The sequence below is a fragment of the Anolis carolinensis genome, unplaced genomic scaffold (assembly GCF_035594765.1).
Source record: "Anolis carolinensis isolate JA03-04 unplaced genomic scaffold, rAnoCar3.1.pri scaffold_9, whole genome shotgun sequence".
Taxonomy (NCBI): Eukaryota; Metazoa; Chordata; class Lepidosauria; order Squamata; family Dactyloidae; genus Anolis; species Anolis carolinensis.
In genome coordinates, this window is record NW_026943820.1 from 9,926,185 (window position 1) to 9,952,624 (window position 26,440).

Below are 26,440 nucleotides of genomic sequence, written 5' to 3' on the forward strand. Positions count from 1 at the left end.
CCATAGAATCATAGAGTTGGAAGAGACCTCACGAGCCATCCAGTCCAACCCCCTGCTAAGAAGCAGGAAATCGCATTCAAAGCACCCCCGACAGATGGCCATCCAGCCTCTGCTTAAAAGCCTTCGGCTGTTAGGAATTGAGGTTGAAGTCCAAAACACCTGGAGGGCCCAAGTTGGCCCAGGCCTGTTTATTGAGAGATTTCAGGCCTGGAGGGCCCAAGCTTTATAGATTTCATGCCCGATTGGTTTTTGGACTTCAACTCCCAGAAGCCTCAGCCACCTGGACCTACTGTTAGGAATTCTGGGAAGCGAAGTCCAAAAGATCTGGAGGGCCCAAGTTGGCCCATGCTTTATAGCAGGGGTCCTCAAACTTTTTAAGTGGAGGACCGGTTTATGGCCCTCAGACTGTTGAGGGGCCAAATTATCATTTGAAAAAAAATACGAACAAATTCCTATGCACAATGCACATGTCTTATTTGTGGTGCAAAAACAGCAAGAACAACAACAAAAGAACATTACAATTTTTTTAAAAAAAAATTAACCAACATAAACCTATCAGGATTTCATTGGGAAGTGTGGGCCTGCTTCTGGCCAATGAGATAGTCAAGTTAATTAGGAATGTTGTTGTTGTGTGCCTTCAAGTCATTTCAGACTTTGGGCAAGCCTAAGTCTACAACTGAGGGCGGGGGCCAGGTAAATGACCTTGGAGGGCCGCATCCGGCCCCCGGGCCTTAGTTTGGGGACCCCTGCTTTATAGATTTCATGCCTGATTGGTTTTTTGGACTTCAACTCCCAGAAGACTCAGCCACTTGGGCCTACTGTTAGGAATTCTGGGATATGAAGTCCTAGAGGACAGAATGGGAACCAAGATGGCTTAATAATGATATGTTGACTTGAGGTCTTAATCTTTAAAGTTGCAGAAGAAGAGGAAGTAAAGAACCTCCCATCAAGGAAACGTTGAAGCGCGAGGTTTTATGGGAAATGTAGTCCGCAGGAAACATGACGGCTTTTGTTTTTGAAGCCCCTCAGTCGCGCCTGCGCAGAAGCAGCACGCTGATTGGCGACAGCTTCTTCCTTTGACATCCAATCAAAGGAACGGAGGACGCAGAGGACGGAGGGGTGAGGTGTTTAGATTCGAACGCGGAGGAAGAAAAAAAAACACAGCCTCCTTTCCAGCGGCGCATGCGCGGTGGGCGCCAGTGCGCGAGCGCCTTCCCCTCACGACGCCCCTCGGTCAACACCATGTTGGGCGGCGGAGACGACGGCGAAGGAGGAGGCGGCGAGGGAGCGGCGGAGGCGCCGGAGGAGGAGGAGAAGGACAACGAGGAGGAGGAAGAGGCGGAGGACGACGGCGACACCCGGCAGCGCTACGAGGAGCTCTGCAGCAGCCTCAACATGGACGAGAGGGCCCGGGCTGAGGCCTGGCTCAGCTTCCAAAGCATGAGGAGGAACTACACTCTGGAGGTGGGAGGGAGCGCTGAGGAGCGGGGCTTCGCGTCGGAGGGGGCGTGGTTTATGCTAGAGGGGCGGGGCCTTCGTCTCTGTGGCAAGACCGGCCGAGGGGCGGGGCTTATTAAAGAGGGCGGGGTCAGGCTGGTTGAGGGAGGTCTATTGTTATTGACATTTAGATCCCCTCCCATACAAACTTTAAAGGAACAGTAGCCTTGTTGACATTGTATTCCCTCTTCTATGGAAACCTTCCTTAAAGAAACATGAGTCCTATTGTTGTTATTACTATTACAGTAGAGTCTCACTTATCCAAGCTTTGCTTATCCAAGCCTCTGGATTATCCAAGCCATTTTTGTAGTCAATGTTTTCAATATATTGTGATATTTTGGTGCTAAATTTATAAATACAGTAATTCCAACATAACATTACTGCGTATTGAACTACTTTTTCTGTCAAATTTGTTGTAAAACATGATGTTTTGATGCTTTATTTGTAAAATCATAACCTAATTTGATGTTTAATAGGCTTTTCCTTAATCCCTCCTTATTATCCAAGATATTCGCTTATCCAAGCTTCTGCCAGCCCATTTAACTCTACTGTATTTACTCCCCCCTTCTATGCAAACCATATGGAACAGGAGCCGTGTTGTTGTTGTTGATATTGGATCCCCTCTTCTATACAAATCTTAAAAAAAACAGGAGTCCTGTTGTGGTTACAGTAGAGTCTCACTTATCCAAGCTAAACGAGCCGACAGAAGCTTGGATAAGCAAATATCTTGGATAATAAGAAGGGATTCAGGAAACGCCTATTAAACATCAAATTAGGCTATGATTTTACAAATTAAGCACCAAAACTTCATGTTATACAACAAATTTGACAGAAAAAGTAGTTCAATACGCAGTAATGTTATGTTGGAATTACTGTATTTACGAATTTAACACCAAAATATCACAATATATTGAAAACATTGACTACAAAAATGGCTTGTATTATCCAGAGGCTTGAATAAGCGAGGCTTGGATAAGTGAGACTCTACTGTATTATTATTATTATTATTATTATTATTATTATTAACTCCCCGCTTCTATACAAACTTTAAGGAACAGGAGCCTTATTGTTGCTGTTGCTGATATTGGATCTTTTCTTCTATACAAACCTTAAAGCAATGTTTTGGCCTTCCAACTCCCAAAAACCCTAACAGCTGGTAAACCGGCTGGGATTTCTGGGAGTTGTAGGACAAAACACCTGGTGACCCACAGTTTGAGAACCACTGCCTTAAAGGAACAAAGCCCTGTTTCCTCTTCTATACAAATCTTTAAGGAACAGGAGCCCTGTTGTTGTTACTGTTATTATTAAATTCCCTCTTCTAGACAAACATTGAAGAAATAGGAGTCCTGTTGTTGTTAAATTCCCTCTTCTATACAAGCCTTAAAGCTGTGGTTCTCAACTTTTGGGTCCCCAGGTGTTTTGGCCTACAACTCCCAAAAATCCCTGCCAGTTTACCAACTGTTAGGATCCCTGTTAGGAACTGTTAGGAACCTAAATCCCCTCTTTTATACAAATATTAAAGGAACTGGACCTGCTCAGATTTAATAATAATTATAGCAATAAATAAACAATATGTTTATCTTGATGAGGATGTTACTTGATATGAAACCAGATAACAAGCAACACCTCCTGAAATGCCCACTTCCTGAAAGAGTCAGGATCCCTCTCCCTTATTTCGCTTAGCAACCTTTATCTTGTTGAGGAAGGATCCTCTTGGTCTGGGGCAGGACATGGGTTGTTAGTAACAGGTACCCTGTTTATATTTGGGGTTATTGATGTGCGTCTTCAAGTAGTTTCCTAAGGCAGTCCTATTTGGGGCTTCCTTTATTGTTTACATCTTCCCGTTACGTGCTTTATTGTGTACACCTCCAGGTTAAAGAGATAGGGGACTCCAGGGACAGCTTTCAGACTGTTCAAAAGAAATGCCTACCATAAACATTCCTGGACTTCCTGGACTCCACTTCCTTAGATGACTTAAAAGATGTGTTAGCTTCTTCTTCTTTTTCTTTTTGTAAAAAAATTATAGGGAAATGACCTCCATTGGCTAGCATGTGCCTTATACGTGGCTTGCCGAAAAGCTGTCCCAACAGTTAGCAGAGGAACTGTTGAAGGGAACTATGTATCTTTAATAAGGATATTACGCTGCTCGGGGCAAAGGTAATTTCTCTCTATAAGTAACAGAATTGGAAAAAATGAGAAAGATTGCTGCCTTGATTGCAGAAATGTTGCTTTTTGATATAGATGTGTGAATGTTCATAGTAACCGATAAAACCATTGTGTGAACTCTAAATGCATTCTTTTACAGCTGGGAATAAACTGCTAATCATAATATTTGAAATTGCTTTGGTTTTTTGTTTTTGCAATGTAACATGGATATGTTTTTCTTTCCTGACAGATAGATTGAATTAATTCCTATTTGTGTGCAGTGTACCAAGCAATAATAAGCACACCAGCTTCCTTTATTATGGGCAATGATAGTTTTGTAATGAAAGGTGACTTAATTTTGTTAACCTTTTGATTAAACAGGCCTTGGCAGGAATCATGTTGGTTAATCGAAACCAAAGTAAAGTACTGTACACCAATTGAATCAAATAGTGACTCAATACAGAGACAAATTCCCTTAAGAGAGGGTCCCTCTACACCAGGCATGGACAAATTTCAGCCCTCCAAGTGTTTTGGACTTCAACTTCCACAGTTTCTAACAGCCAGTAGGAGTTGAAGTCCAAAACACCTGGAGGGCCGAATTTTGCCCGTGCCTGGTGTACACTGTAGATTTAATGCAGTTTGACACCACTTTAACTGCTACGGTTCAATACTATACAATCCTGGGAGCGAATCTATTAGTGAAATGGCTCTTACCTCAATTCAAATAAAGACCAACCAGGGGCATTAGACATCTACTTTCTCCATTCCTTATGAACTTGTTGCTAAGTCTAAGATTGGATTGTACTATTTTAATGATCTGTACAGTATTATTTGGTAGATTTATTGTCCCTTTTAAGACTTATTATAGATCTAGATCCTAACTCTATAATTCCAGGAATTTGCTGCTATATCTTTTTTTGTTGTTGTGCAAACCCAGACCAAATGTTGACCAGCATAGTGGTAGTTTGCGTTTTTGTCTCAGACAGTGACATTTTATATCACATTCTTTAAAGTAGCAAGGACACTGTAATATGTTGCACTCCTTTTTAAAGTAGATTTTTTTTCCAAAGTTCCCAGGATATAATGTATCCATTACCTTGTCAGTGTAGAAATTGCATACAGAAAAACATCCTATAGCATTATCTGATTGACCGGAAGCAAAAATAACACACTGCAAGGGAAAGCAGTATCAAATTACTAAACAGGTAAAAGGTTCAGTGAATGAATAGTACTCAAGATGCATGAAGCTTGATATAGAAGGAACATTACATTCTTGACATTGGCCTAAATACAATTGTTAGTCCCAACTAGAGTAAACCTGTTAAATCAGTAGGTTTATATAAATCTCAGCAAGCCATTCAGAAATTTATTTGATGACTCTGCTCTATTAGACATAACAAGTAGTACGATTTCTTACATGTTTCTTCAGAAGGGTTTGTATAAGTATTGACTTGCCATTCAGAAAATTATTTGGTAGATCTGCTCTAGCTAGACATCACAAGTAATAAGATTTCTGATACATTTCTCCTTCTGGCATACATTACTAATCTGCTTAGGATATTGACATTTCATATGGCGGTGCAACTTCTGACCCCTCTAAATGTCTTCAGTTTGATAGAGTTTTTTAACAAGATGAAGAAGTGGGAAGATATGGCAAACCTACCCTCCCAATTCAGAGAACGTACCACAAGATTAGAAAGGAACTTTACCGTTTCTGCTGTAATTTTTAAGAAGTATGAACCCATTTTTCAGGACATTTTCAAGTACCCTCAGGACGACCCTCCCCGCCAGCAGAGAGGAAGGAAACAAAGGTACAGATGCATTACATTAAGACTTTAAGGTATCTTACTCCATAGTAAGATGGGTTTTGTTGTGTTTTTCAAATATCTGTCTCCTAATGTAATCACGTAGAAGTTAATCACATGCTAGCTTCATTGAAATCTACTAAAAGTAAATATATTTTGAAGCTTTTTTACAGCAATGATAGAAAATAATCCTGTTCCTTTCTTGCTTTGCCTATTAATCCCTTTTTTATCCTTCGACTTCCAAATATCTCTCTAGGCTTGTCTTTCACTTGATTATCACAATGGCCAGTGAAGATTTATGAAATAAATAAAATTGATAAATTCATTAGGCTGATAGAGGAGAAGTATCTGCCAAATTTCAAGAGAAATTGGGGATTTATGAATTAATATAAGATGGGGAAATTGACTAATTGTGGGATGTATGAGCTAGTAATTTATAATTAAGGGTAGAAATGTGATTATATAACATTCTTTAAAAAGAGTAGACTATTCCGAACAAAAAAAGAATCAGTCAGATTAGTTATATTAGTAGATTGGTTTTTAAGTTTGTATTTTAGTTTTGCTTTCTTTTGTACATTTTGTGCATTGGTTTGACTTAATTTTGTTAGCTGCTGTAGATTAGTGTTTTATATCAAGGAAAAATGCATTTTTTTGTGTTTGATGTAATTAATTCCTTTGTAAGTGTCTTTGTTTGTATGATGTTATTTTGTTTCATTGAATATGGATTAATATGTGTTTTAAAAATTAAATGTAATAGTCCATTGCTTGTGTCCAGTGTCCTTGTCCTGTTTCACAAAGGAGGAGCTATAATAGACACAAGAGTGACTCATTTTTCTCCTGAGTCAGAGGTTTCCAAGGATATAATGGAAAGAATAAGCAGAACAATGTGTGTCACCTCCATACACAGTTCTCAATGTATCTGACTGGATTTCTTATGGAAATTGGAATGTATTTTGATGTATTTTTCTGTATTAATAAAAATATAATGCATTTATCTCTTTGTATGGCTTCTTTACTGAAAAGGAGGCAGCCTTGCACAGTCTCTGAGGTTTTCCAGTTTTGCTGGGTGCTGTTTGTTTATGCGAAAGGTAAGTATTGCCATTCAGTCAAGACTTCTTTTGTAGTGTTCATCTATAACTGAGCTTTCCAAATATTTCATGTTGGTGACACGCTTTTCAAATATGCATCATTTTGCGACACAGTAATTCAGATTTACTAGCAAACCAAAGGTTAAACCAACCCCTTATATGAGACTCATACAAGCATTAATTATCCTTGCTGTTTTTAATTGTTTTGAATTGCTCCAATTGATTTTATTTAAATGCTTTCATTTAAGGCAGGATATAAGTATTTTAAATGAAGAAATACTCATGCGCTGTATGTGTATGGTGAAAGTTAGATGAAAGCAAGTTTGGCTAGAATTATAAGTTTCAGAATGTGATTATATACTTCCTCCAAAAAGAAGGATTTAACTGCAGAGTTGATATCTCCAATTTTTTCTGCCGTGTTGATTTATTAAGTATTTTATTTCATTTAGATCCCTTTTTCCTCTTAGCATAGCATAGCTTAGCATAGAACCCAATAACTTCAAACAAGATACATCTAAAACCCTATCAGTTAAAAGTAAAAAAAAAAAGTTGATACATTAAATCCTAATACTAACTTAAAAGAGTTTTCAACTTTTAAAATGTCAAGAAAGGAGAGAAAAAAATGCAAGCAATCAGTTAGTAGGGCAGAAGCCCGTCTTCAATAACTTTCTATGAGTATTTGTTAGGTCATGTTAGAGAGCTGCTGTTTTCTGTATTTGCCTCAATGTGAATCTATTGGCAATATTATAGTGGTTTTGTATATTATTGTTGATGGCACTCATGATCTGCTAACCATAAAATATGCAAGACTTCAACAGGAGAGAGGTGGCTTGTGCTATTGTCATATGCAGGGACTTCATTTCTTTTATATAGAATGAGAGGAAGCAAGACCTTGTTTGCTCTGTTGCTTGAGGTTTATGCTGGGTTTATCATGGCAACCGCAATTCGAGGACAAGTTTGGGCTTGTCTATATGACAGGCCTCCCAGCTTAAAGAATAGCAACTTTTGTTTTGGAGATGTATTGCTTTCTGCTTGTGGTGCATGAGGTTGCTTCCTAATGTAGATGGTAAGGCTAGCGCAGGGTAAATAGCACAAGATTAGAAATGCTATTGCTGGTTAACAATTTATTTTGTTTTTAAAATGTTAAATATTTATAGAGTTATCTTTGTGTGGGTCTGGTCTCTAGATTTGAGGAACTCTATTTGTAGCAGCTTCAATGTTGTAGTTCAGCTAGCAGCTGAAGATGCTGAAGATGGGATAGTTGTGATAACTGATGGGTTTTCCAGTGAAAAAGGGCTGGAGAGGGAAACAGCTTTTAAGTCGGCTGGCATTGGAGGATAGGGATATGATCCTTTGCCTTAATCGTTCCTTAGCAACACAAGATACGGGACTGTGAGAATGAAGTTTTTCATGAGACCTTGAAGCGGCAAAGCAGATGCCAGCAGCATGATTTCATGCCATGATTTCATGTCCTGTGATCCTTAAATGAAAAGATGGCTTTTGATAGAGTCAGATCAGGCAATGTTGTTTAACAGTGAGGATTTCAAGCCTTGTTTCCAGTTCATGTCTTAGTTCAAGAGTTTGGATGCCTAGTATAAGAAGTTTTTATAGTCTGGTTCTGGATTTATGTTCATGTTTTGGCCCTTGTTTCTCTGGATTTGCTCTCAGCTTTGAACTGTTTGGATTATTACCTTTGGATTGTTTTCCTATTGCCAGTTTGATCTGGCTTACTACTTGTTTGACTGTTTTTCCTCATTACCTCTTGGATTTTTCCTTTTCTATTTACTATGGCAATTTTTCCTTTTTATATGTGTTTTTATAAATAAACTGTTTTACTATTACTTTTAGTTTCCTGGTTGTTGTTGAGGGCAGGGTGCATTCTGGCTGGGGTGCAACATTCAGTAGTTTTCTTTTTACTGTTTATGTGTCTGGAGAACAAATAATTAATTTGGAATGAAGAATAACCAGAAGTTGAAAATATTGTGGCTCATTAATAAACTCTGTTTTAACCTATTACTAATAATTCTATTGTATACTTAGAGATGGAAAGAGTATAGTACCAACACAAGAAGACTTGATGGTGAAAATATATAATTTGAAATAAATTGATCAATTGATAGTGTCGATCAAGGATATTTATTTATCATGTCAGAAGCAAATTGATATAAATACAGTTATAATGTATTTAAAAAACACAAAGTTAAAAACTTGGCATTATACTAGGTTTCCTTTGACCAGAAGCTGGCCACTTGGAGTGCCTCTGGTGTCACTGTGAGAAGGCCCTCCATTGTGCTTGTGGCAGGGCTCAGACCGCATTTTCTCTTTTCCACACTCGCATGTCGCAGACTCCACTTTGCAGCCTCATTTCCTAAGTTTGGATCTGCATCTTGTGGTGCCAGAGAGCAGTCTGTTCAGTGCCTTCCAAGTCGCCCAGTTTTCTGTGTGCACAGGGGGGAGTTTCTCATCCAGTATCAGCCATGGTTTGAGGTACCTGGCTTTAGCCTGCCACTTTTGGACTCTTGGTTGCTGAGGTGTTCCTGCAAATGTCTTTGTAGGTCTTAGGAAGCTGTTTCTTGATTTAAAGCATTGGCTTCCTGGCTGATATCTGAATAGAGGATGGGCCGAAGATGTCCATACCTTGGTCCTTTCATTACAGGCTGCTTCTTCCTGGCAGTTGATCAAGGATAAATCAGTGTTAAACTTAATTGGGATATGGCTATTCATTTTTTGAGGCAACATACGGAGATACAATATGTACTAACTTTTGAAAAATAGTAGGGATATGTTTGATCTAAAAAGATTGTTAACCCTCTTACTTTGAGGAAGTTAATTAACTAGTTAATGATATCCACAAATTGTGAAGGTATATTTATAAGTCTCCATGTTTCCCTTGTTAATTTAGTTATAATATAGTTTAGTTAGGTTTTTATGTTGTATGTTGTATTGGCTACAAATTGTTTTTATATGTATCCAAAACTTTTTTGTGCTAATACAAAATTACTTAATAACATTTATTTTTTGAAAAGTATCACTGTCATGGTCCACACAGCAATGTAAAATAAAATCGTAGGATAAAAATGCAACAAGAAAAAAAATATTTAAAAAGCCATTGTAAAAGACAAGGGCTGGCGTTGTTGTTGTTGTTTATTACCTACTTCTCCTTACAGCTCAAGGTGAGGCACAACTTAGTTAAAATACATCATAATACATTGCATAAAGCATATATCAAATATTAAAATACATGGGAACAAACTTAAAGCACAATCATACAGATATGGCTTTTGCAAACTCAGTAAGGGCAGAGCCAGCATGACCTTTCCTTCCATAATTACGATGCTACCATAGAAAAAAGGCTGTTTATGTTATGTTCAGTTTACCCTTTATATAACTTTATTAGCAGTTGGAGTCCAAAGATCATCATGTGTCAAATTTATACACATTTCTCCAAAACAGCTTTCAGTGTTGCAAACTTACACAAATGAAATAACAGTCAATGGGACATGCTTCTTCAGGACTGCCTCCATATTTTGACTCTCTAGTGTACCTTTCAATTTTTCCTGGATCTTAAATGTAATCCAAACCCTGATTGTAATCTCACAGGCAATTTCCCCATGATCAGCGATGACTTGGTCAATTCCTACCATCTCTTGCTGTGTGTCCTGGATTTAGTCTATGCGAATTCCCTGCAGTGCCCAAATCATAAGGACCTTCTGAATCCTAGTTTCAAAGGTATGTTGAAAATAAGTATGTTTATGTTGAAAATACCTTTTGATTATAACATAACAAGATATTGCACTGGAAGGCTCAGTGTAGCCTGTAAAGATATACCTGTTTTTAAAAGAAAAATAAATAAATACAAAGAGGGTTATTCACCTGTTGCTTTTTCTCTATATCTATCTCTTTAACTTTGCTTTTAAAAACCATACTAGACCATATGGAAAAAAATGCCTTTATCCCTAAAAAAGGACCCCCAAATCATTCTATAAACTGGGAAATTGCACTGTGTACTCACACAAAGCACAGAGGCCTTGATTTTGTTGATAGGGATTTGTTGTATTTTTCTTTTAAATGGAGGAATACATAGAGTTTACCTTTTAACGTGTTAAATTTAGACTTCTCTCCATCTTTCAACTTGCTAGGGCTGCCTGAGGATTTTCAGAGCAAGGATTTTAAGCTGTTGTCTGAACCGCCCTGCATCATAGAAAAGCTCTGCTCCTTACATGATGGTTTGCTCTTGGAGGCAAAGGGGATCAAAGAGCATTTCTGGAAGCCTTATGTGAGAAGACTTTTTGAGAAAAAGGTATGAAAACGAATGTTTAAAGATACATTTCACATATCATTTGAGACTGTTCCGTTGCACTTAACGTTGATTCTTCTTCCTTCTAGATTCTAAAAGGAAAAGAAGAAAACCTGGCTGGTTTTCTGGATCCTGGAAATTTTGGAGAAAGTTTGTAAGTATTGCAGAGCAGTAGCATCTATAATATTGAAATGTAATTATTTTAGACTTCCCAGAGCTCTTTATCTCTTTATTTTATTATGAGGTTGCTTCTCTTAGTGCTGGAATTCATTTCATCTGATGCAAATCCATGCCTTTTGCAAACCATTTGATTCTTCAAACTGCTTCAAATGTACTACCATGTCTGTTATCCCATTTACGGCCTATGTGTACAATGAATCCACATTTAATTTTTAAAAATTAAGAAAACTAGCACCACTGTTACTTGAGATCCTCAATTTCAATTTTTCAATCTTGTTAATTCATGGCATCTGACAGGAAAGTCATAACTGAGCAAAAGGCAACAGCTGGGTATATAGACAAAATATAATGCTGGTCTTAAGGGAATTTTATTGGCTGCCGATACGCTTCCGCTTTGAATGCAGAGCGTTTGTGGCAACATTTGAAGCACTAAACAGCCTGGGAGTGATACAGAACATTGCTACAGTAGAGTCTCACTTATCCAAACTAAACGGGCCAGCAGAAGCTTGGATAAGCGAATATCTTGGATAATAAGGAGGGATTAAGGAAAAGCCTATTAAACATCAAATTAGGTTCTGATTTTACAAATTAAGCACCAAAACTTCATGTTTTACAACACATTTGACAGAAAAAGCAGTTCAATACGAAGTAATGTTATGTTGTAATTACTGTATTTACGAATTTAGCACCAAAATATCACGATATATTGAAAACATTAACTACAAAAACCGCTTGGATAATCCAGAAGCTTGGATAAGCGAGGCTTGGATAAGTGAGACTCTACTGTATTTGAAAGGGCAGAGAGGCTTCCTTGGTGTTTACCCACTGAGAGCCATCTATTGTGTAAAGATGTAGGGAATGAGTCTTCTGTTTGGTGGTACTTTCTCCTTTGAAGCCTAATTTACAGTCAAGATCCAAGTTTAACCATATTTTTTAAAATAATATTGTTTCAAGAATATTCAAGATGTTCCTCTTCTGTTCCCCCCCCCCTCCCAACTCCCCAATCCACCCACCCTTCTGGTGTTGAAGAAAGAACATCAATAAGGCCTACGAGGAGTACATTCTGTCCGTTGGAAACCTAGACGAGCGGATATTTCTTGGGGAGGATGCCGATGAGGAAATAGGAACCCTGCGGAGGTGTTTGAACACAACCTCCGGAGTGGAAACAGCTGAAAGGGTACAGGTGAAACACAACCTTCAGGAGCATTTTGAACGAGTGAGTACAGTGTATGGTTTGTTTCATAGTTTAGCACTTGAACTATCCTGCCTCCTTTGTAGCAGTGCCGAAAATCAGAAGTTGCCAGAATTTTATCTGAGGTCTGGCATTTAAGTTTAGTCAGACATGAGCAAACTTGGGCCCTCCAGCTGTTTTGGACTCAAGCTCCCACAATTCCTAACAACTGCTAGGAATTGTGGGAACTGAAGTCCAAAACACCTGGAGTGCCCAAGTTTGCCCATTCCTGTTGTAGGTCATTGAAAATTAATCCTTACCTTCATGATGTCAAGGGAGAGTGATTTCTTTTTTCTAATCTGGCAATTAAAGATGGGAGAGTATTTTCTTGATCATACGGTGTTAATACATTGGTTTGAAGCCTCAGTGACAAGCCTCTCTGTATTGATCAACAATTCAGATCATCTATTAATATATTTTCCCCTCAAGTAGGCAACTGCTATCCTTAATCGACCAAACTGCAGACAAGAAGTGTTGATGCTAAAGAGTTGCTGTTACGTTACAGTAACAAGTAGTATTATTTTCAGTTTTTGAGACCTCTTCCGCATTGCTTTTTGGTTAGGCGAAATCCTTCAGAATATCTACGCCTCTTACTGGACGGAAGTACATAAAAGAGAGGGAAGCTTGTGTGAGCCCCATTTCCATAGCCACCTACAACTTGACTCGGCTTCATACAATGCTGACCGGTTTGAAGAATGCACCCAGTGAAAACCTGGAACAAATTTTCAGGTCAGTAAGGATTCATTCCCTCACAGCTTGTAATAGAAAATACTATGAATTTGGAATATATGTGGGTTGCACAGTGAAATGTACACTCTGTTTTTGAGGGGATACTTTATTGGAAATATTTCTAGGATTAAAAATGCACATGGAATAGTATCTGCATTTAATATACTGTGTGATTTGGTGAAATCATTTTACATGGAAACAGTAAAATGATAATATGAGGTCAACTTGTAAAACCGGACATGAAGGTTTCAGTCTCCTTTCTCGGTGTTTCTAGGAAAGAGGCTTAGGTTAAAAATCAGTGCTGTATTATTCTTTTCTTTCATTTGGATATGCCCATTATTTTATTATTCATTTTTTCCTTGTCAGGTCGTGCTCCAGGGACCCTTCTCTGTCCATTTCCAATAGAGTGAAGGAAATGTATGAAATTTATTGTCAGAAGACCCAGTCCCAAGGAGATCCTGATAGTTTTTCCAAAGGTAAAACTAGATTTTGTCCAATTCTTAGGTTAGTACCTGGGCCTGAACAATTAGGGCATTGGATACTGAGTGCTGTGATGGAAATTGATAGCTCTATAAATACACAATGCAGTTTAGTTTGTCATTGTACATTCAAGCAGCAGTTTCAGAGGGTTTATCAATAGTAGCTGAAATCAGAGAAAACAAACTTTATGAATTTAGTGTAACCTGCCCTGCTCAATCTGTCTCTCATTTTAATTGCTGTGATACTTCTATCCTTAATGTGGACAATTAATGTTTACTTGGATGTATTATAATCATTGCAGATATTGTTGGGAAACACTTTCATCTTGCTGAAGTACTTTACTACAAAGTATTGGAATCTGTCATTGAGCAAGAAAAGAAGAGGCTAGGGGACGTTGACTTGTCTGTAAGTAAATTCATCTTAAGTGTTCCAAATATTTTAAAATAATAATAATAATAATAATAATAATAATAATAATAATAATAATAATTTATTTCTTACCTGCCTCTCCTTGTGGCTCAAGGCACAAGGATAACACAGAATAATCTTGAGTGTGGCTTGCTAATTTTCTATTCCTAGTTTCAGACTACTTGCATGATTATCTATCAAGAAGATTATTTCAGATGAACTTTGCTTGTTACTATCATCCTTTTCATCTTAGGCAATCCTGGAGCATGATGTGTTTCACCGGTCTCTCATGGCCTGTTGCCTTGAGATCATCATTTACTCCTACAAGGCAGCTGATAGTTTCCCCTTCATCACTGACATATTCGATGTCCCTGCCTTTCACTTTTATAAGGTCGGTTCTTTTTGGCAGTCCGCTTTATTGTGCTGATATTGAGCATATTTATTAACACATACGTTAAAGCCATATGTGCTCAAAATTAAAACTTGCAATGTTTGTTGCAGGTGATAGAGATTCTTATCAGAGCCGAGGATGGTCTTTGCCGAGAAGTAGTGAAGCACCTCAATCACATCGAGGAGCAAATTCTAGAGAGTTTGGCATGGAAAGAGGAGTCTCCGCTGTGGGAAAAAATCAGAGAAAACGATAATAAGGTTCCAACCTGCGAGGAGGTAAAAATGTGGCTTATCTAATTGTTTTTTCAGTCATTAGTAATTCATTCTGGGTGGTTTTAAGAGGTTTTCAAGTAAAACAACATCTGGCTGAGTCCCGACCTTGCTAATCTATCTTATATGTAAATGTGTGAAATTATGGAACCTGTGGTCCTGTATTTACGATGCTTCATTGATATCAAGAAGCAATGTAAAAGGGACCTTAAAGTAATCAGCACCTAAAATACCTCATTCCATGGTCAGCTACTATTGCGTTAAAAGGCTTGAAGTTAACCAAGATTAGTTTTACATGTAGACAGACAGGTCTGATTATCTTTGACCCATAGTGAATTCTAGATAAAGGCCATGGTTTGAGGATCACGTTTTATAAGCAGCTGTTCAAATTGGGACACAACCACAGTAAGTGGGCCATTATGATGAATCTAAAGAGCACTGGGGCCAAAAGAATAAACAAGCTCAAATCAGGCCCATTTTAACGTCTGATCCAAAGTATAAGTATGATTTGCTGTTATTAAAACATTGTGAATTTTGGTCATGTTTCTAGGTAATCCCGTGTCAGTATTTTGAGAGGTCCAATGGAAACAGCATGGCAGGCTCCCCGTTAACCCCAAGGAGGCTGAATGAAGTTCGTGCTGAATCTGGCGCACTGGGAAAGAGTAAGAATAAATATATCTAGAGAAGATGAAGGGTTATTTGTTTAAAGGAAATGTTAAATTGAATATATAATTCCAAAGTGGAAAGGTATAGAAAAAGCTTTAAAATATAATAATAGCTTCTTCAATACTTGGGGTTTTTTTTAAAGCCCTCTGGGTTTGAATTGTCTACAAGAACCATCACTTCTTTTTCTAAATTGGATTAATCTGGGGACAAATTGAGAAGGAAACAAAAATTGTGTAGAAAGTTCCTATTGATTTTGTATGATACATGTTGTGCATTAATTTTTTTGTTTCTTATATCATGTCAGAAGTGATTTGAGTACATATTGCAAGTCGCTTCTGGTGTGAGATAATTGGCCGCCTACAGAGACGTTGCCCAGGGGACATCCAGATGGGTTGCTGGGAGGCTTCTCTCATGTCCCCGCAAGCTAGAATTGACAGATGGGAGCTCACCCCATCTCGCAGATTTGAACTGGCAAACTTCAGGTCAGCAGTACAGCTGGCACAAGGGTTTAACCCATTGCACCACCGCTTCTACTTTTTTAAGGTAAAGGTTTCCCCTGACGTTAAGTCCAGTCATGTCTAACTCTGGGGGTTGGTGCTCATCTCCATTTCTAAACCGAAGAGCCAGCATTGTCCGTAGACACCTCCAAGGTCATGTGGCCAGCATGACTGCATGGAGTGCCGTTAACTTCCCGCCGGAGCGGGACCTATTGATCTACTCACATTGGCATGTTTTTGAACTGCTAGGTTGGCAGAAGCTGGAGCAACAGCGGGCGCTCAAGCCGCTCCCGGGATTTGAACCTGGGACCTTTTGGTCTGCAAGTTCAGCAGCTCAGTTGCTTTAACACACTTCACCACCGGCGCTCCTTTTTTAGTAGTATATAAATTTACAGCAGAGCACAAGGGGTGTCTTGTCTCAGTGTTTTGACATGGTAAATATTATTATTTGTATCCTGATCTACCTCTGTTAAAAAGGACTCAAAGCGGCTCATGCTAAAACCAATACAATATCATTTAAAACCTAAAAAATACAAACATGAAAATAGAATTAAACATGAATAGGATCAAAAAATAAACAGGTAAAACCCTTCACTACCCCTTTGTGGTAGCAAATGGTAATTACCACACTAAAGAAAATAACTGTGGATGGATTGTCTGACATGAATATCAGCTGTTACCACAGGAAAGGATATTCAGGGTTTTTTTTATTACCACATTTTTTCAATTATAAGATGCCATTGATTGCAGTACCAACACCAAGAATATGTAAGATACACCTGCAGTTCTGAAATGCACCCTATTTTGAGAGATGTTTATACAGGGCTTGGAGGGGTGCTCATCTTATAATTGAAGAAATACAATACATTACATCTTCTCTGTAAATAATCTGATTCTTTGGACTCCTGGGTAGAATTAGCCTTTAATATGAAACATATACGTCCACTCCTCTTTCATTGCAGGCGTCCCATCTTCTCCAACCACCCTCTACGAGAGATACGGCTCTCCAACAAGTAACCCGACCAGGAGAAGGCTTTTTGTGGACAACGACACTCCCGCGGAGGGCAGTCGGACTCCTGTAAGGGTCTCCCAGCAGCCGGTGATCAGCGCGATGCCAGTCCAGACAGTCTCCCCAGAGTCCATACCTGTCACTCCTGTGCCTGGGCAGACCTTGGTGACAGTTGCCACAGCAACCGTCACCGCAAATAATGGGCAGACAGTTACGATACCAGTTCAAGGTAAGGGAGATGGGTATCACAGTCCAACAACTGCTTTTTTAGAGTTATTTGGGTCTCTGATTCAGAAAATTGCATTGGATAGACCACATTAGCTCTAGTTTCTTAGATATGGTTATCATGGTTTTCTATGAGTGATGGCATCCGTATCTCCAAATCTACAGCTGATAGGGGGAAGCTGGTGCCAATCAGCGTGTCAAATATGACCAGTAACAGGGCTAACATGTGAGGCACCAAAATGTGTGTTGGCCAATGATTTGGTGTGAAGATATGTTTTCATGTGTGATGGCATGGCTCCCAGTTGAGGGATGTAGGAATATGGGCCCCAAAAGGTGGGAAATGGCAAGTGAAAAGTGAATATTGAAGCAAGAAGGTGTTGATATGATGCCTTTATGATTCTTTGCACTATAACATAAAACACATTCCAGGTGGATTGGTTCCTTCAAGGAAACCAGAGCTCTCTTCATTTACAAGACCTGAGCAGGTCTGTTGATAATTGGGACTCTTTGAGTTCTCATCATAGATCAAAGCCACTTCAAACAACAGCAGCAACATTCGACATGCAGCAGTTGTCTATAGGCACAAGAGCAGCTCATTCATTCAAGACAGAATATATTTTGATAGGTTTTGTTCTGCTTAGAATGTGAAGGAGTAAGAAGACAATAAAACCCTCCGTATTTGCCGGGGTTAGGTATATGAGACTCTATTGAATGTGAAACACTGCAATAAAAAAGAAATTGCTATTTTTCTCTTTGAGAGAACACCACTCTAGAAATTTCTAGGTCTTCAAGCGTGACTAGCATCTAGATAGTCTGCTAGAAGCTGACCATAGATTCCCTTTGGAGGACCTAGAGATTTGTAGAGGTATTCTCTCTAGAAATCTCTCAATACTTCAGCATGGCTGAAGAGTCAAATTGGAGGACCTAGAGATCCCTTAAAGGCAATTTTTTAATTAAAAAAATGGACTGTAAGTCAGTAAATACTGCAGTTCTGTCACTCATATCAAGGCTTTCCAGTATGCAAGCAGCCTGAAAGAGTCATTCCGTTTGTTGTTGAAGGCTTTCATGGCCAGAATCACTGGGTTACTGTGAGTTTTCTGGGCTGTATGGCCATGTTCCAGAAGCATTTTCTCCTGACATTTCACCAACATCTATGGCAGGCATCCTCAGAGGTTGTGTGAGGTCTGTTGGAAACTACAGCCCAGAAAACTCACAGCAACCCAATCAATTCCGTTCTTTTTCTTTATTGAAGTTAAATATGCACAGGTGGAGCCTTTGGGGCTGAATTTGATCCTTTCCATTCATTCCTACAGGAATTGCCAATGAAAATGGAGGAATAACGTTCATCCCAGTCCAAGTGAACGTGAGCGGTCAGGCACAGCCGCTTCCCAGCTCCATCCCTCCTCTCAGTGCCCAGACTCTCGCCGGGACCCTGAGCCCTCAACAGATGACCAGCACATCCCTGCACTTACCAGGCCAGTTCCAGCAGATTCCTGTTCCTGGAGAACAGCGGCAGAAACCGCAAGCGGGCAGCGGCATCAAATCCCGTAAAACTGGCTCGCTCATGCTCTTTTTTAGAAAGGTACGTCAACGTGGATGTTCACGGCCACCACTAGTTTAAAGTTCAAACACGCCCTTGGCTTTTAAGATCAGGAGATAGTCAAAAAGGAGATGCAGACAATATGCTTGAAATATATAATTTTAACTTCTGAATATTCAGTTATTATTGTCCAAGTTTTAAATTTTGCTGATGTGTTTTATGTTATTTTATATTGTTACAATGTTTTAAATTTTTTTTGTATCTGTGATTTAACTTATGTTGTTGTTGGGCTTGTCTCCATGTGAGCCACCCCGAGTCCCTTCGGGGAGATGGAGGCGGGATACAAAAATTAAGTTGTTGTTGTTGTTATTTCATGACTGCCTTGCCTTACATAGTAAACATCCCATCCTCTCAAGTCAGGCTTCTTTGGCCTGGCACCCTACATGAGAATAGCCCAACTAGATACACAGGATCATTTTAAATAATCACCATATATTTATCATTGTATATGGCACTTTACAAGTACATGTTTACATGTTCAGGGCAGTGGCAGTTGGGATGAAGGAAGGGCCTGGGGATGGTAGAACTGTTCCTGTCCCTTATTATCTAAAGCAGTGGGTCTCAACCTATGGGTCCCCAGATGTTTTAGCCTTCAACTCCCAGAAATCCTAACTGTTAGTAAACTGGCTGGGATTTCTGGGAGTTGTAGGTCAAAACACCTGGGGACCCAAAGGTTGAGAACCACTGCTCTAAAGCAAGGTCGGTTATATTTGGGAAGGAGAGAGAGCAATGCATCTGCTTCTGTGCCTAACAGGATGGAACTGTGGCTCCCTCTTCTGTCTTCCAAATACAGAGCAGTGGCGGTTGGGGGAGGCAGGGGACTTTTCAACTGCTTTTGGGTTTAGGCATGATGGAATTGTGGCTGCTTCTCTCCCTTCAAGACCAGAGCAGTGGCAGTTAGGTTTGGGGGAAGTCCTTTCATCTGCTTCTGGCTCTAGGCGTGATGGAGCTGTGTCCCTTCTTTTCAGTTTATTTTTATTTATTTATTTAATTGCGACATTTATATCCCGCCCTTCCCACCCCGAAGGGGATTCAGGGTGGCTTAAAAGTTATATGTACATACAATATATTATATTACTAGCATAGCACAATATTAACATTATAATACTATATTGTACTATACCACTATACAGCAATATTATTTATTTATTTATTTACAGTATTTATATTCCGCCCTTCTCACCCCGAAGGGGACTCAGGGCAGATCACATTACACATATAAGGCAAACATTCAATGTCTTAACATAGAACAAAGACAAGATAAACGCGGGGCTCCGAGCTGGCCTCGAACTCATGACCTCTTGGTCAGAGTGATTTGTTGCAGCTGGCTGCAGCTGGTTGCTCAACAGCCTGCGCCACAGCCCCATGTAATATATAATATACAATTTTAATAGTGTATTATTATTATACTGTATTACATTATTATCAATATTATATGTATATACAATATATTATATTAGTATAGCATAATATTAGTATTATATATTAAATTGTTATAATGACAAAGGAAACATGGTGGAATGGTGTCTAAGATGTATATTTGACATAATAAGCACAGTTTTTTTAAAAACTATCCATAGGTTAGTTTTAATCCTGCCGTTTACTTCCTGTAGGTGTTCCACTTAGCGAGTGTCCGGCTGCGAGACCTCTGTCTCAAGCTGGATATTTCCGATGAGCTGAGGAAGAAAATCTGGACCTGTTTTGAGTTCTCATTGGTACAGTGCTCTGACCTCATGATGGACCGGCATTTAGATCAGTTGTTGATGTGTGCAATATATATCATATCGAAGGTAAAGCTTAAAAGGGCTAACTAACTACATAGCTTGAAAGATAAGAAATGTATTCATTCAAAAAAGGGCTAACATTTACCGTCAAATTGGTTCTTCTCTTGCGTTCTAGGTTACAAAAGAAGACACGTCATTTCAGAACATCATGCGTTTTTATCGGACCCAGCCCCAAGCTAAGAGCCATGTAAGGGAACCGGGTTGAAAATGTATTCATTCATGTGATTTATTGAACATTTTATTTCAAATGGCAGTGCCCTATACATTTATATAGACAATTTTATGATTAGAGTTATTTCACTCAATGGGTGTTGTGCAAAGCCCCTTAATTCCAAAGTCATCAAGAGCAACAATTAAACAATGAAAACATTAATTGATCTTGGACCAGAGAGTAATTCTTCAGTAATATATTTTTTGTTTTATTGAAGGTATATCGTAGCGTCTTGATAAAAGGCAGAAGACGAAGGTATTCAGGCAACGCTGAAAGCAACAACCAGCAAAATTCCCCCACGGAGAAAAATAAGGATAGAAGTAAGTTTGTTATAATATTATTATTGCCAATTTGAAAGGCCTTTTTGTGTGTGTGTATGCTGGTGAGCCCGGTAAGGAATAAGGAGAACAGTTCCAAGTTGGAAAGATTGTGAATGCATAAGGCAGACATGGGCAAACTTTGGCCCTTCTTCCAGATGTTTTAGACTGTTAGGAATTGTGGGAGTTGGAGTCCAAACACATGGAGGGAGGACCAGAGTTTGCCCATGCCTGACATAAGCGATGGAGGAGACAAAGAGCACTGGATGAAGGCAGTTAAAGAGGTACAAGCAGGAAGAGAGGAAAATGGGAAAGAAGTACAGGATGTGGGTTAATGGGTTGCGGTGCTGGACTGTTCTGCCAACAAAATGTGTTATACGGTTGCTCAGCAGGATTAACAAGTCTCTCGATTGCGCTCCCATAGCAAGCAGAGATTCCAGCCCTGTGATGATGCGATCCAGCAGCACCCTCCCAGTACCGCAGCCCAGCAGTGCTCCCCCGACTCCGACGCGCCTCATTGGGGCCAAAAGTGAGGAGGAGGAAGAGGAAGAGCGTGGGGACCTGATCAGGTTCTACAACAACGTCTACACCGACCGAATCAAAGACTTTGCTCTGAAGTACTCCTCAAGCAACACAGTGAGTAGCGATGTATTGTCGAAGGCTTCCACAGCCAGATTCACTTAAGTGTTGTATAGTTTCTGGGCTGTACAGCCATGTTCTAGCAGCATTTTCTCCTGACCTTTCGTCTGCAGCTGTGGTGGGCATGTCAACCACAGATACAGGCGAAACGTCAGGAGAAAACACTGCTAGTACACAGCCATACAATCCAAAAACCACATAACATACCAGAGTGAGTAGCCTTTCTTTCTTCTTACCTGATTTGCTTTTGTACTGAAAGTAGTTTCAGTTGGAATAATGCTATTCAGTCATTGTGTCATCTCAGTCTTAACATGTAATAAAATATTGTTGTCCCTCCTACATTTGCACCATGTAACACGATTTTTCTCTCTGGGTTATAAATGTCATTTCCTAATTGTGGTTCTATCATCAAAACATGGGAAAAGGTTATTGAACTGCAAATACTTTACCTTTGCAGGAGGGACATCCTGCAGCACATTTTTTATAGTTTTTCAATGAGTATCTCATTGAATTTCGACCAATTCAACATACTTTGTGGGAGCCACAAAAACAAAGTTTCTGGAATAGAGCAACTACTGTATATACTCAAGTATAAGCCTAGTTTTTCAGCCCTTTTTTAGGGCTGAAAAAGCTCCCCTCGGCTTATACTCGAGTGAGGGTCCTGGCTAGCTTCTATTTAGGTCGGCTTATACTTGAGTATATAGGTATTCAGAGTTGGACATTCTTATCTTATTAAAGTCTTATCTTAAATTACAGTTTTATATAAATATTCAAAACATTTAACCTACTGATGCCTCAAATAATGCAATTTTATTAATATCTATTTTTATTTTTGAAATTGACCCATAGCTGCTGCATTTCCCACCCTCGTCTTATACTCGAGTCAATAAGTTTTCCCAGTTTTTGTGGTAAAATTAGGTGCTTCGGCTTATATTCGGGTCGGCTTATACTCGAGTATATACGGTACTTTCAAAGTAAGTTGCACACAATTAAACAGGAAATGAACACTTTCAAACCAGGAACAGATTTTTTTTCAAATTTTTTTACATGGTGTTATTTGCATTTTACAATGTTTTCTCTGACTTTATGGCCAACTTCCTGCAATCATAACAGAAAACCAAAAATTTCTCTATGAATCTTTATGTTCTCCATTGTAATTATGTGTATAAGTTGATCATACACAGTTCTGCTAGAAGTTATAATATTATCTTGAGAAGTGTTCTCTCCAGTAAAAAACAAATTAATTTCTTTACAGGCAGTTTTTCACTTTAACGGGAGTCCTGTGCCCTAAATGTGGAGGGCTTTTCTGTAAGTTGCATCAGCTTTCCTGGTGCAGACACTGAAATATTCACAGAACCATTTGCTAGAGTATCTGCTTTCTCTTTTTGGTTTGTTGCACCACAGGCGCTTCCTTCTGTCGATGCGAATTAACGCTGTGTTGCCTTTCTTCTTCGACAGGGTGAAGCGCCGCCCTTGTCTCCCTATCCTTTTGTCAGAAGTGGATCCCCGCGCAGGATACAGCTGTCGCAGAACCACAAAATCTACATCTCGCCTCACAAAAACGAGTCGGCACTGTCTCCGAGGGAGAAAATATTCTACTATTTCAGCAGCAGCCCATCAAAGGTAAGAAGAGCAGGTAGCTGAACTCTTCTGCCAAGAGAGGTTTTGATGGAAGAGTCAACTGCTGGGATATACTGTCTGAATTTCTCTCTTTTCCAGAGCCATAGCATCATGATTTTTCAAAAGAATGGATTGATTATTTTAATATGTATTGTTTTTATATGTCCTTTTGACTGATGCCACCCCTGTGATATGGCTCCCCTAAGGCAAACCCTGTAAGAAATTGCTTGGAAGGCACACAGCAACAGCTTTCCAAAGGCACACCAATTTAGGAGCAAGTGGACTATCCATATAAATGTAGGCTCAAGCTGTAAATAGCATGTCTTTTCCTTTTGTAAAGAAAGAAGTGGGTGTTTTTGTCATAATAATAATAATAATAATAATAATAATTCACTATTATAATTGTATATTCATATTACATGTAATATTACTAATAATATTACAATATAGAGTTATAGTACAATATAGTAATACATAATGCTTATATTGTGCTATGTTAATAATATAATATATTGTATGTAAATATAACTTGTTAGCCGCCCTGAGTCCCCTTCGGGGTGAGAAGGGCGGGATATAAATGTAGCTAATAAATAAAATACATAAATAAATTCAGAATAGGGGCACCTTTCCAGACTGTCACCATACTGGCAAGATATTTATTCTTACTAAATAAAGCCTGTGAGCAGACTAACACTTGAAAGGCTTTTAATCCAAATCGAATAGAGCTGATGCCATGCATTTGAGCCACCATCAAGATATGCTCCATCGGCTCCACTGGCTGCCGATATGCTACCGAGCCCAATTCAAAGTGCTGGTTTTGACCTACAAAGCCCTAAACGGTTCTGGTCCTGCCTATCTATCCGAACGTATCTCCTCCTATGAGCCCGTTAGAACCTTAAGATCTTCCGGGGAGGCCCTGCTCTCGATCCCACCTGCCTCGCAGGCGCGGCTGGTGGGGACGAGGGACAGGGCCTTCTCGGTGGTGGCTCCTCGGCTGTGGAACTCCCTCCCCAGCGATATCCGGCAAACCCCATCCCTCCTGTGATTTAGAAGAAAACTAAAAACTTGGCTCTGCGCCCAGGCATTCAGCGAATAAGCTCATTGTCTGATGTAATCGGGTCGCAAATCTGTAATTGTAGCAGTATTGAATGACTGAGTATGGTGCAACATCGCTGCCTTGCAGCGGTTTAATTTTTGTATATTTTTTTATCATGTTTTAAATGTTTTGTTTTATAGTATATTTGTTGCTGGCCCTCGTGGCAGAATGTAAGCCGCTCCGAGTCCCCTCGGGGAGAAGGACGGGGTATAAATGCATGTAATAATAATAATAATAATAATAACAACAACAACAACAACATGCACCTTTCTATTGCCCAGAGAGCCATTATCTTGGGGCTGTGCTATAAAACAGGTTCGCGAGCATTTTTGTATTGAAGGTTGAGGGCTATTTTGAACAGAGCGCAGCGGTGACCACGGCTTTTCTCACTCATATGTTGCAGAGGCTTCAAGAGATTAACAGTATGATTAGAACAGGAGAAACTTCGCCGAAGAAGAGAGGGATTGTTTTGGAAGAAGGGGCCGATGAGTCACCGGCCAAGCGGATGTGCCCGGAAAACCACACTGCCCTCCTGCGTCGACTGCAAGACGTGGCCAATGACAGGGGCTCCCACTGACTTTGTAGACCAGGCGTGGGCAAACTTCGGCCTCCGGGTGTTTTAGACTTCAACTCCCACAATTCCTAGCAGCCAGTAGGCTGCTAGGAATTGTGGGAGTTGAAGTCCAAAACACCCGGAGGGCCGAAGTTTGCCCACGCCTGTAAATGTAGACAAACCTGAGTTCTCTGTTCTTCACAATCTGATGTTCGTCCAGGAGTGATGAACGGACAGTAATCCTTTGAGGCACTTTCTGTGGCCGACAGAAGCCTTTGAGCCCATCCTACTTGCACCTGCCATCTTTCAGGGTGCCGTCTTGACAAGGCTTGGTTCGCAGAGACTACTTCCTAAGCACCAGCTATTTTCCTCACTCCTCCTTTGAGCGAGCCATAGTTTCTTACTCTGGCATTTTTTAATTTATTGGGCAGAAATAACCAATCAACATTTCATCCCGTAAAGAACCGACGACGAGTATCCTTTCATTAATACTCCCTAAAATAATGTTTTTAAAGCTGTTTTTAAAGCTATTATCAGTGTAATGCTTGGAATTGGCCGCCTTTGGAGGGATATCCACAAGAATAGAACCAATGTCGTGATGTTACTATTTGTTCCAGGAAATGGGTCCTGTGCCCGTTTATAAGCCGGGAAAATCTCACGGCACAATTGGAACAACACAATAGATAAGGCTACACTTGAAATAGCTATAATATTGTTTCTATTGTTTTATTTAATGTGCCTGTCACACAATTATGGTAAAGTTACGGGGAGAAGATATCTCTAATATCTCTTTCTGATTTCTATTGTTTTAGCTGTGCAATGTTTTAAACCCACTCTTATGCAGAGAGTAGCAATTCAACGATTCTAAAATGCGTATTAGAGTTTGGCTACTCTGTAATGGCACTTTTACGTATATACATGTATATATATTTTAAATAGTCAGAACCGTGAGATACAAGTTGTGTTAAATGGCTTGAATCGTATTTATTGTCCACAGTGGTGATGTTGAACTCGTGTGCATTCATTTCTAGGGCGCGGGATCAGTTTCCCCTGCTTTTTAAACCTTTGTACTTGTCTCCGCCTTGAAAAAAGAAATGTAAAAAAGCATTTACAAAACCGAAAGCAGACTTGTAGCCACTCCTGGATTTTTTTGTGGGGCGGTGGCACCTTTATGGGCCTCTGGGGGAGGAACTTGGCTCCTGCACCTTGCCTTTTCCTGTTTTGCGAAGCTTTTTAGTTCACTTTTCTAAAAGCTAGAATCAGCATATATGTTATAGAATAATAGAACAGTAGAGTTGGAAGAGACCGCATGGGCCCTCTAGTCCAACCCCCCGCTAAGAAGCAGGAAATCGCATTCAAAGCATCCCCGACAGATGGCCATCCAGCCTCTGCTTAAAAGCCTCCAAAGAAGGAGCCTCCACCACAGTCTGGGGGAGAGAGTTCCACTGTCGAACAGCCCTCACAGTGAGGAAGTTCTTCCTGATACTTCATGCAGCAAGCTATTGATATTGTGGGATAATTATTTTTTCCAGTTTCCAATCGTCCATTCCTGGTTTATGGGGAAACAAGTCTATGGGGAAACAAGTTGGCCATTTTAACTGAACCAGTTTGAGTTTTGCTTTTCATCTACAGAACAAGCATTGCTTGACCCTTGTTACTGAAATCCAAATGTTTCCTCCAATGACATCATGGTCATCTCCCTC

The 26,440-nt window shown here is 39.6% G+C and overlaps 1 protein-coding gene across 2 annotated transcripts; it reads left to right on the plus strand.

Annotated features, from left to right (window-relative positions):
* The first annotated feature begins 1,101 nt into the window (after positions 1-1,101).
* Positions 1,102-25,859, plus strand: rbl2 (RB transcriptional corepressor like 2). Of its 2 annotated transcripts, XM_062961844.1 has the most exons (22): positions 1,102-1,464; positions 3,524-3,654; positions 5,253-5,453; positions 6,471-6,535; positions 10,136-10,264; positions 10,675-10,835; positions 10,922-10,986; positions 12,042-12,228; positions 12,806-12,972; positions 13,339-13,448; positions 13,754-13,857; positions 14,114-14,251; positions 14,362-14,526; positions 15,071-15,182; positions 16,646-16,921; positions 18,231-18,499; positions 20,131-20,307; positions 20,417-20,488; positions 20,730-20,832; positions 21,254-21,465; positions 22,927-23,091; positions 24,588-25,859. In XM_062961844.1, exons 1-22 carry the CDS (start codon positions 1,183-1,185, stop codon positions 24,759-24,761), a joined length of 3,465 nt encoding a protein of 1,154 aa, XP_062817914.1. In that variant the 5' UTR covers positions 1,102-1,182; the 3' UTR covers positions 24,762-25,859. The 2 variants fall into 2 exon arrangements, with proteins under 2 accessions (XP_062817914.1, XP_062817915.1); XM_062961845.1 differs by lacking the exon at positions 3,524-3,654 and having other exon boundaries at positions 1,103-1,464; positions 5,395-5,453.
* The last annotated feature ends 581 nt before the right edge of the window (positions 25,860-26,440 follow it).

Excerpts from the sequence above, each read along its gene's own strand:
- rbl2 (XM_062961844.1), top strand. The coding sequence starts at position 1,183 with ATGCGCGGTGGGCGCCAGTGCGCGAGCGCCTTCCCCTCACGACGCCCC. Across the intron at positions 12,973-13,338 it reads AACCTGGAACAAATTTTCAG|GTCGTGCTCCAGGGACCCTT; the intron begins GTCAGTAAGGAT and ends TTTCCTTGTCAG. Across the intron at positions 20,308-20,416 it reads CAATATATATCATATCGAAG|GTTACAAAAGAAGACACGTC; the intron begins GTAAAGCTTAAA and ends CTTGCGTTCTAG.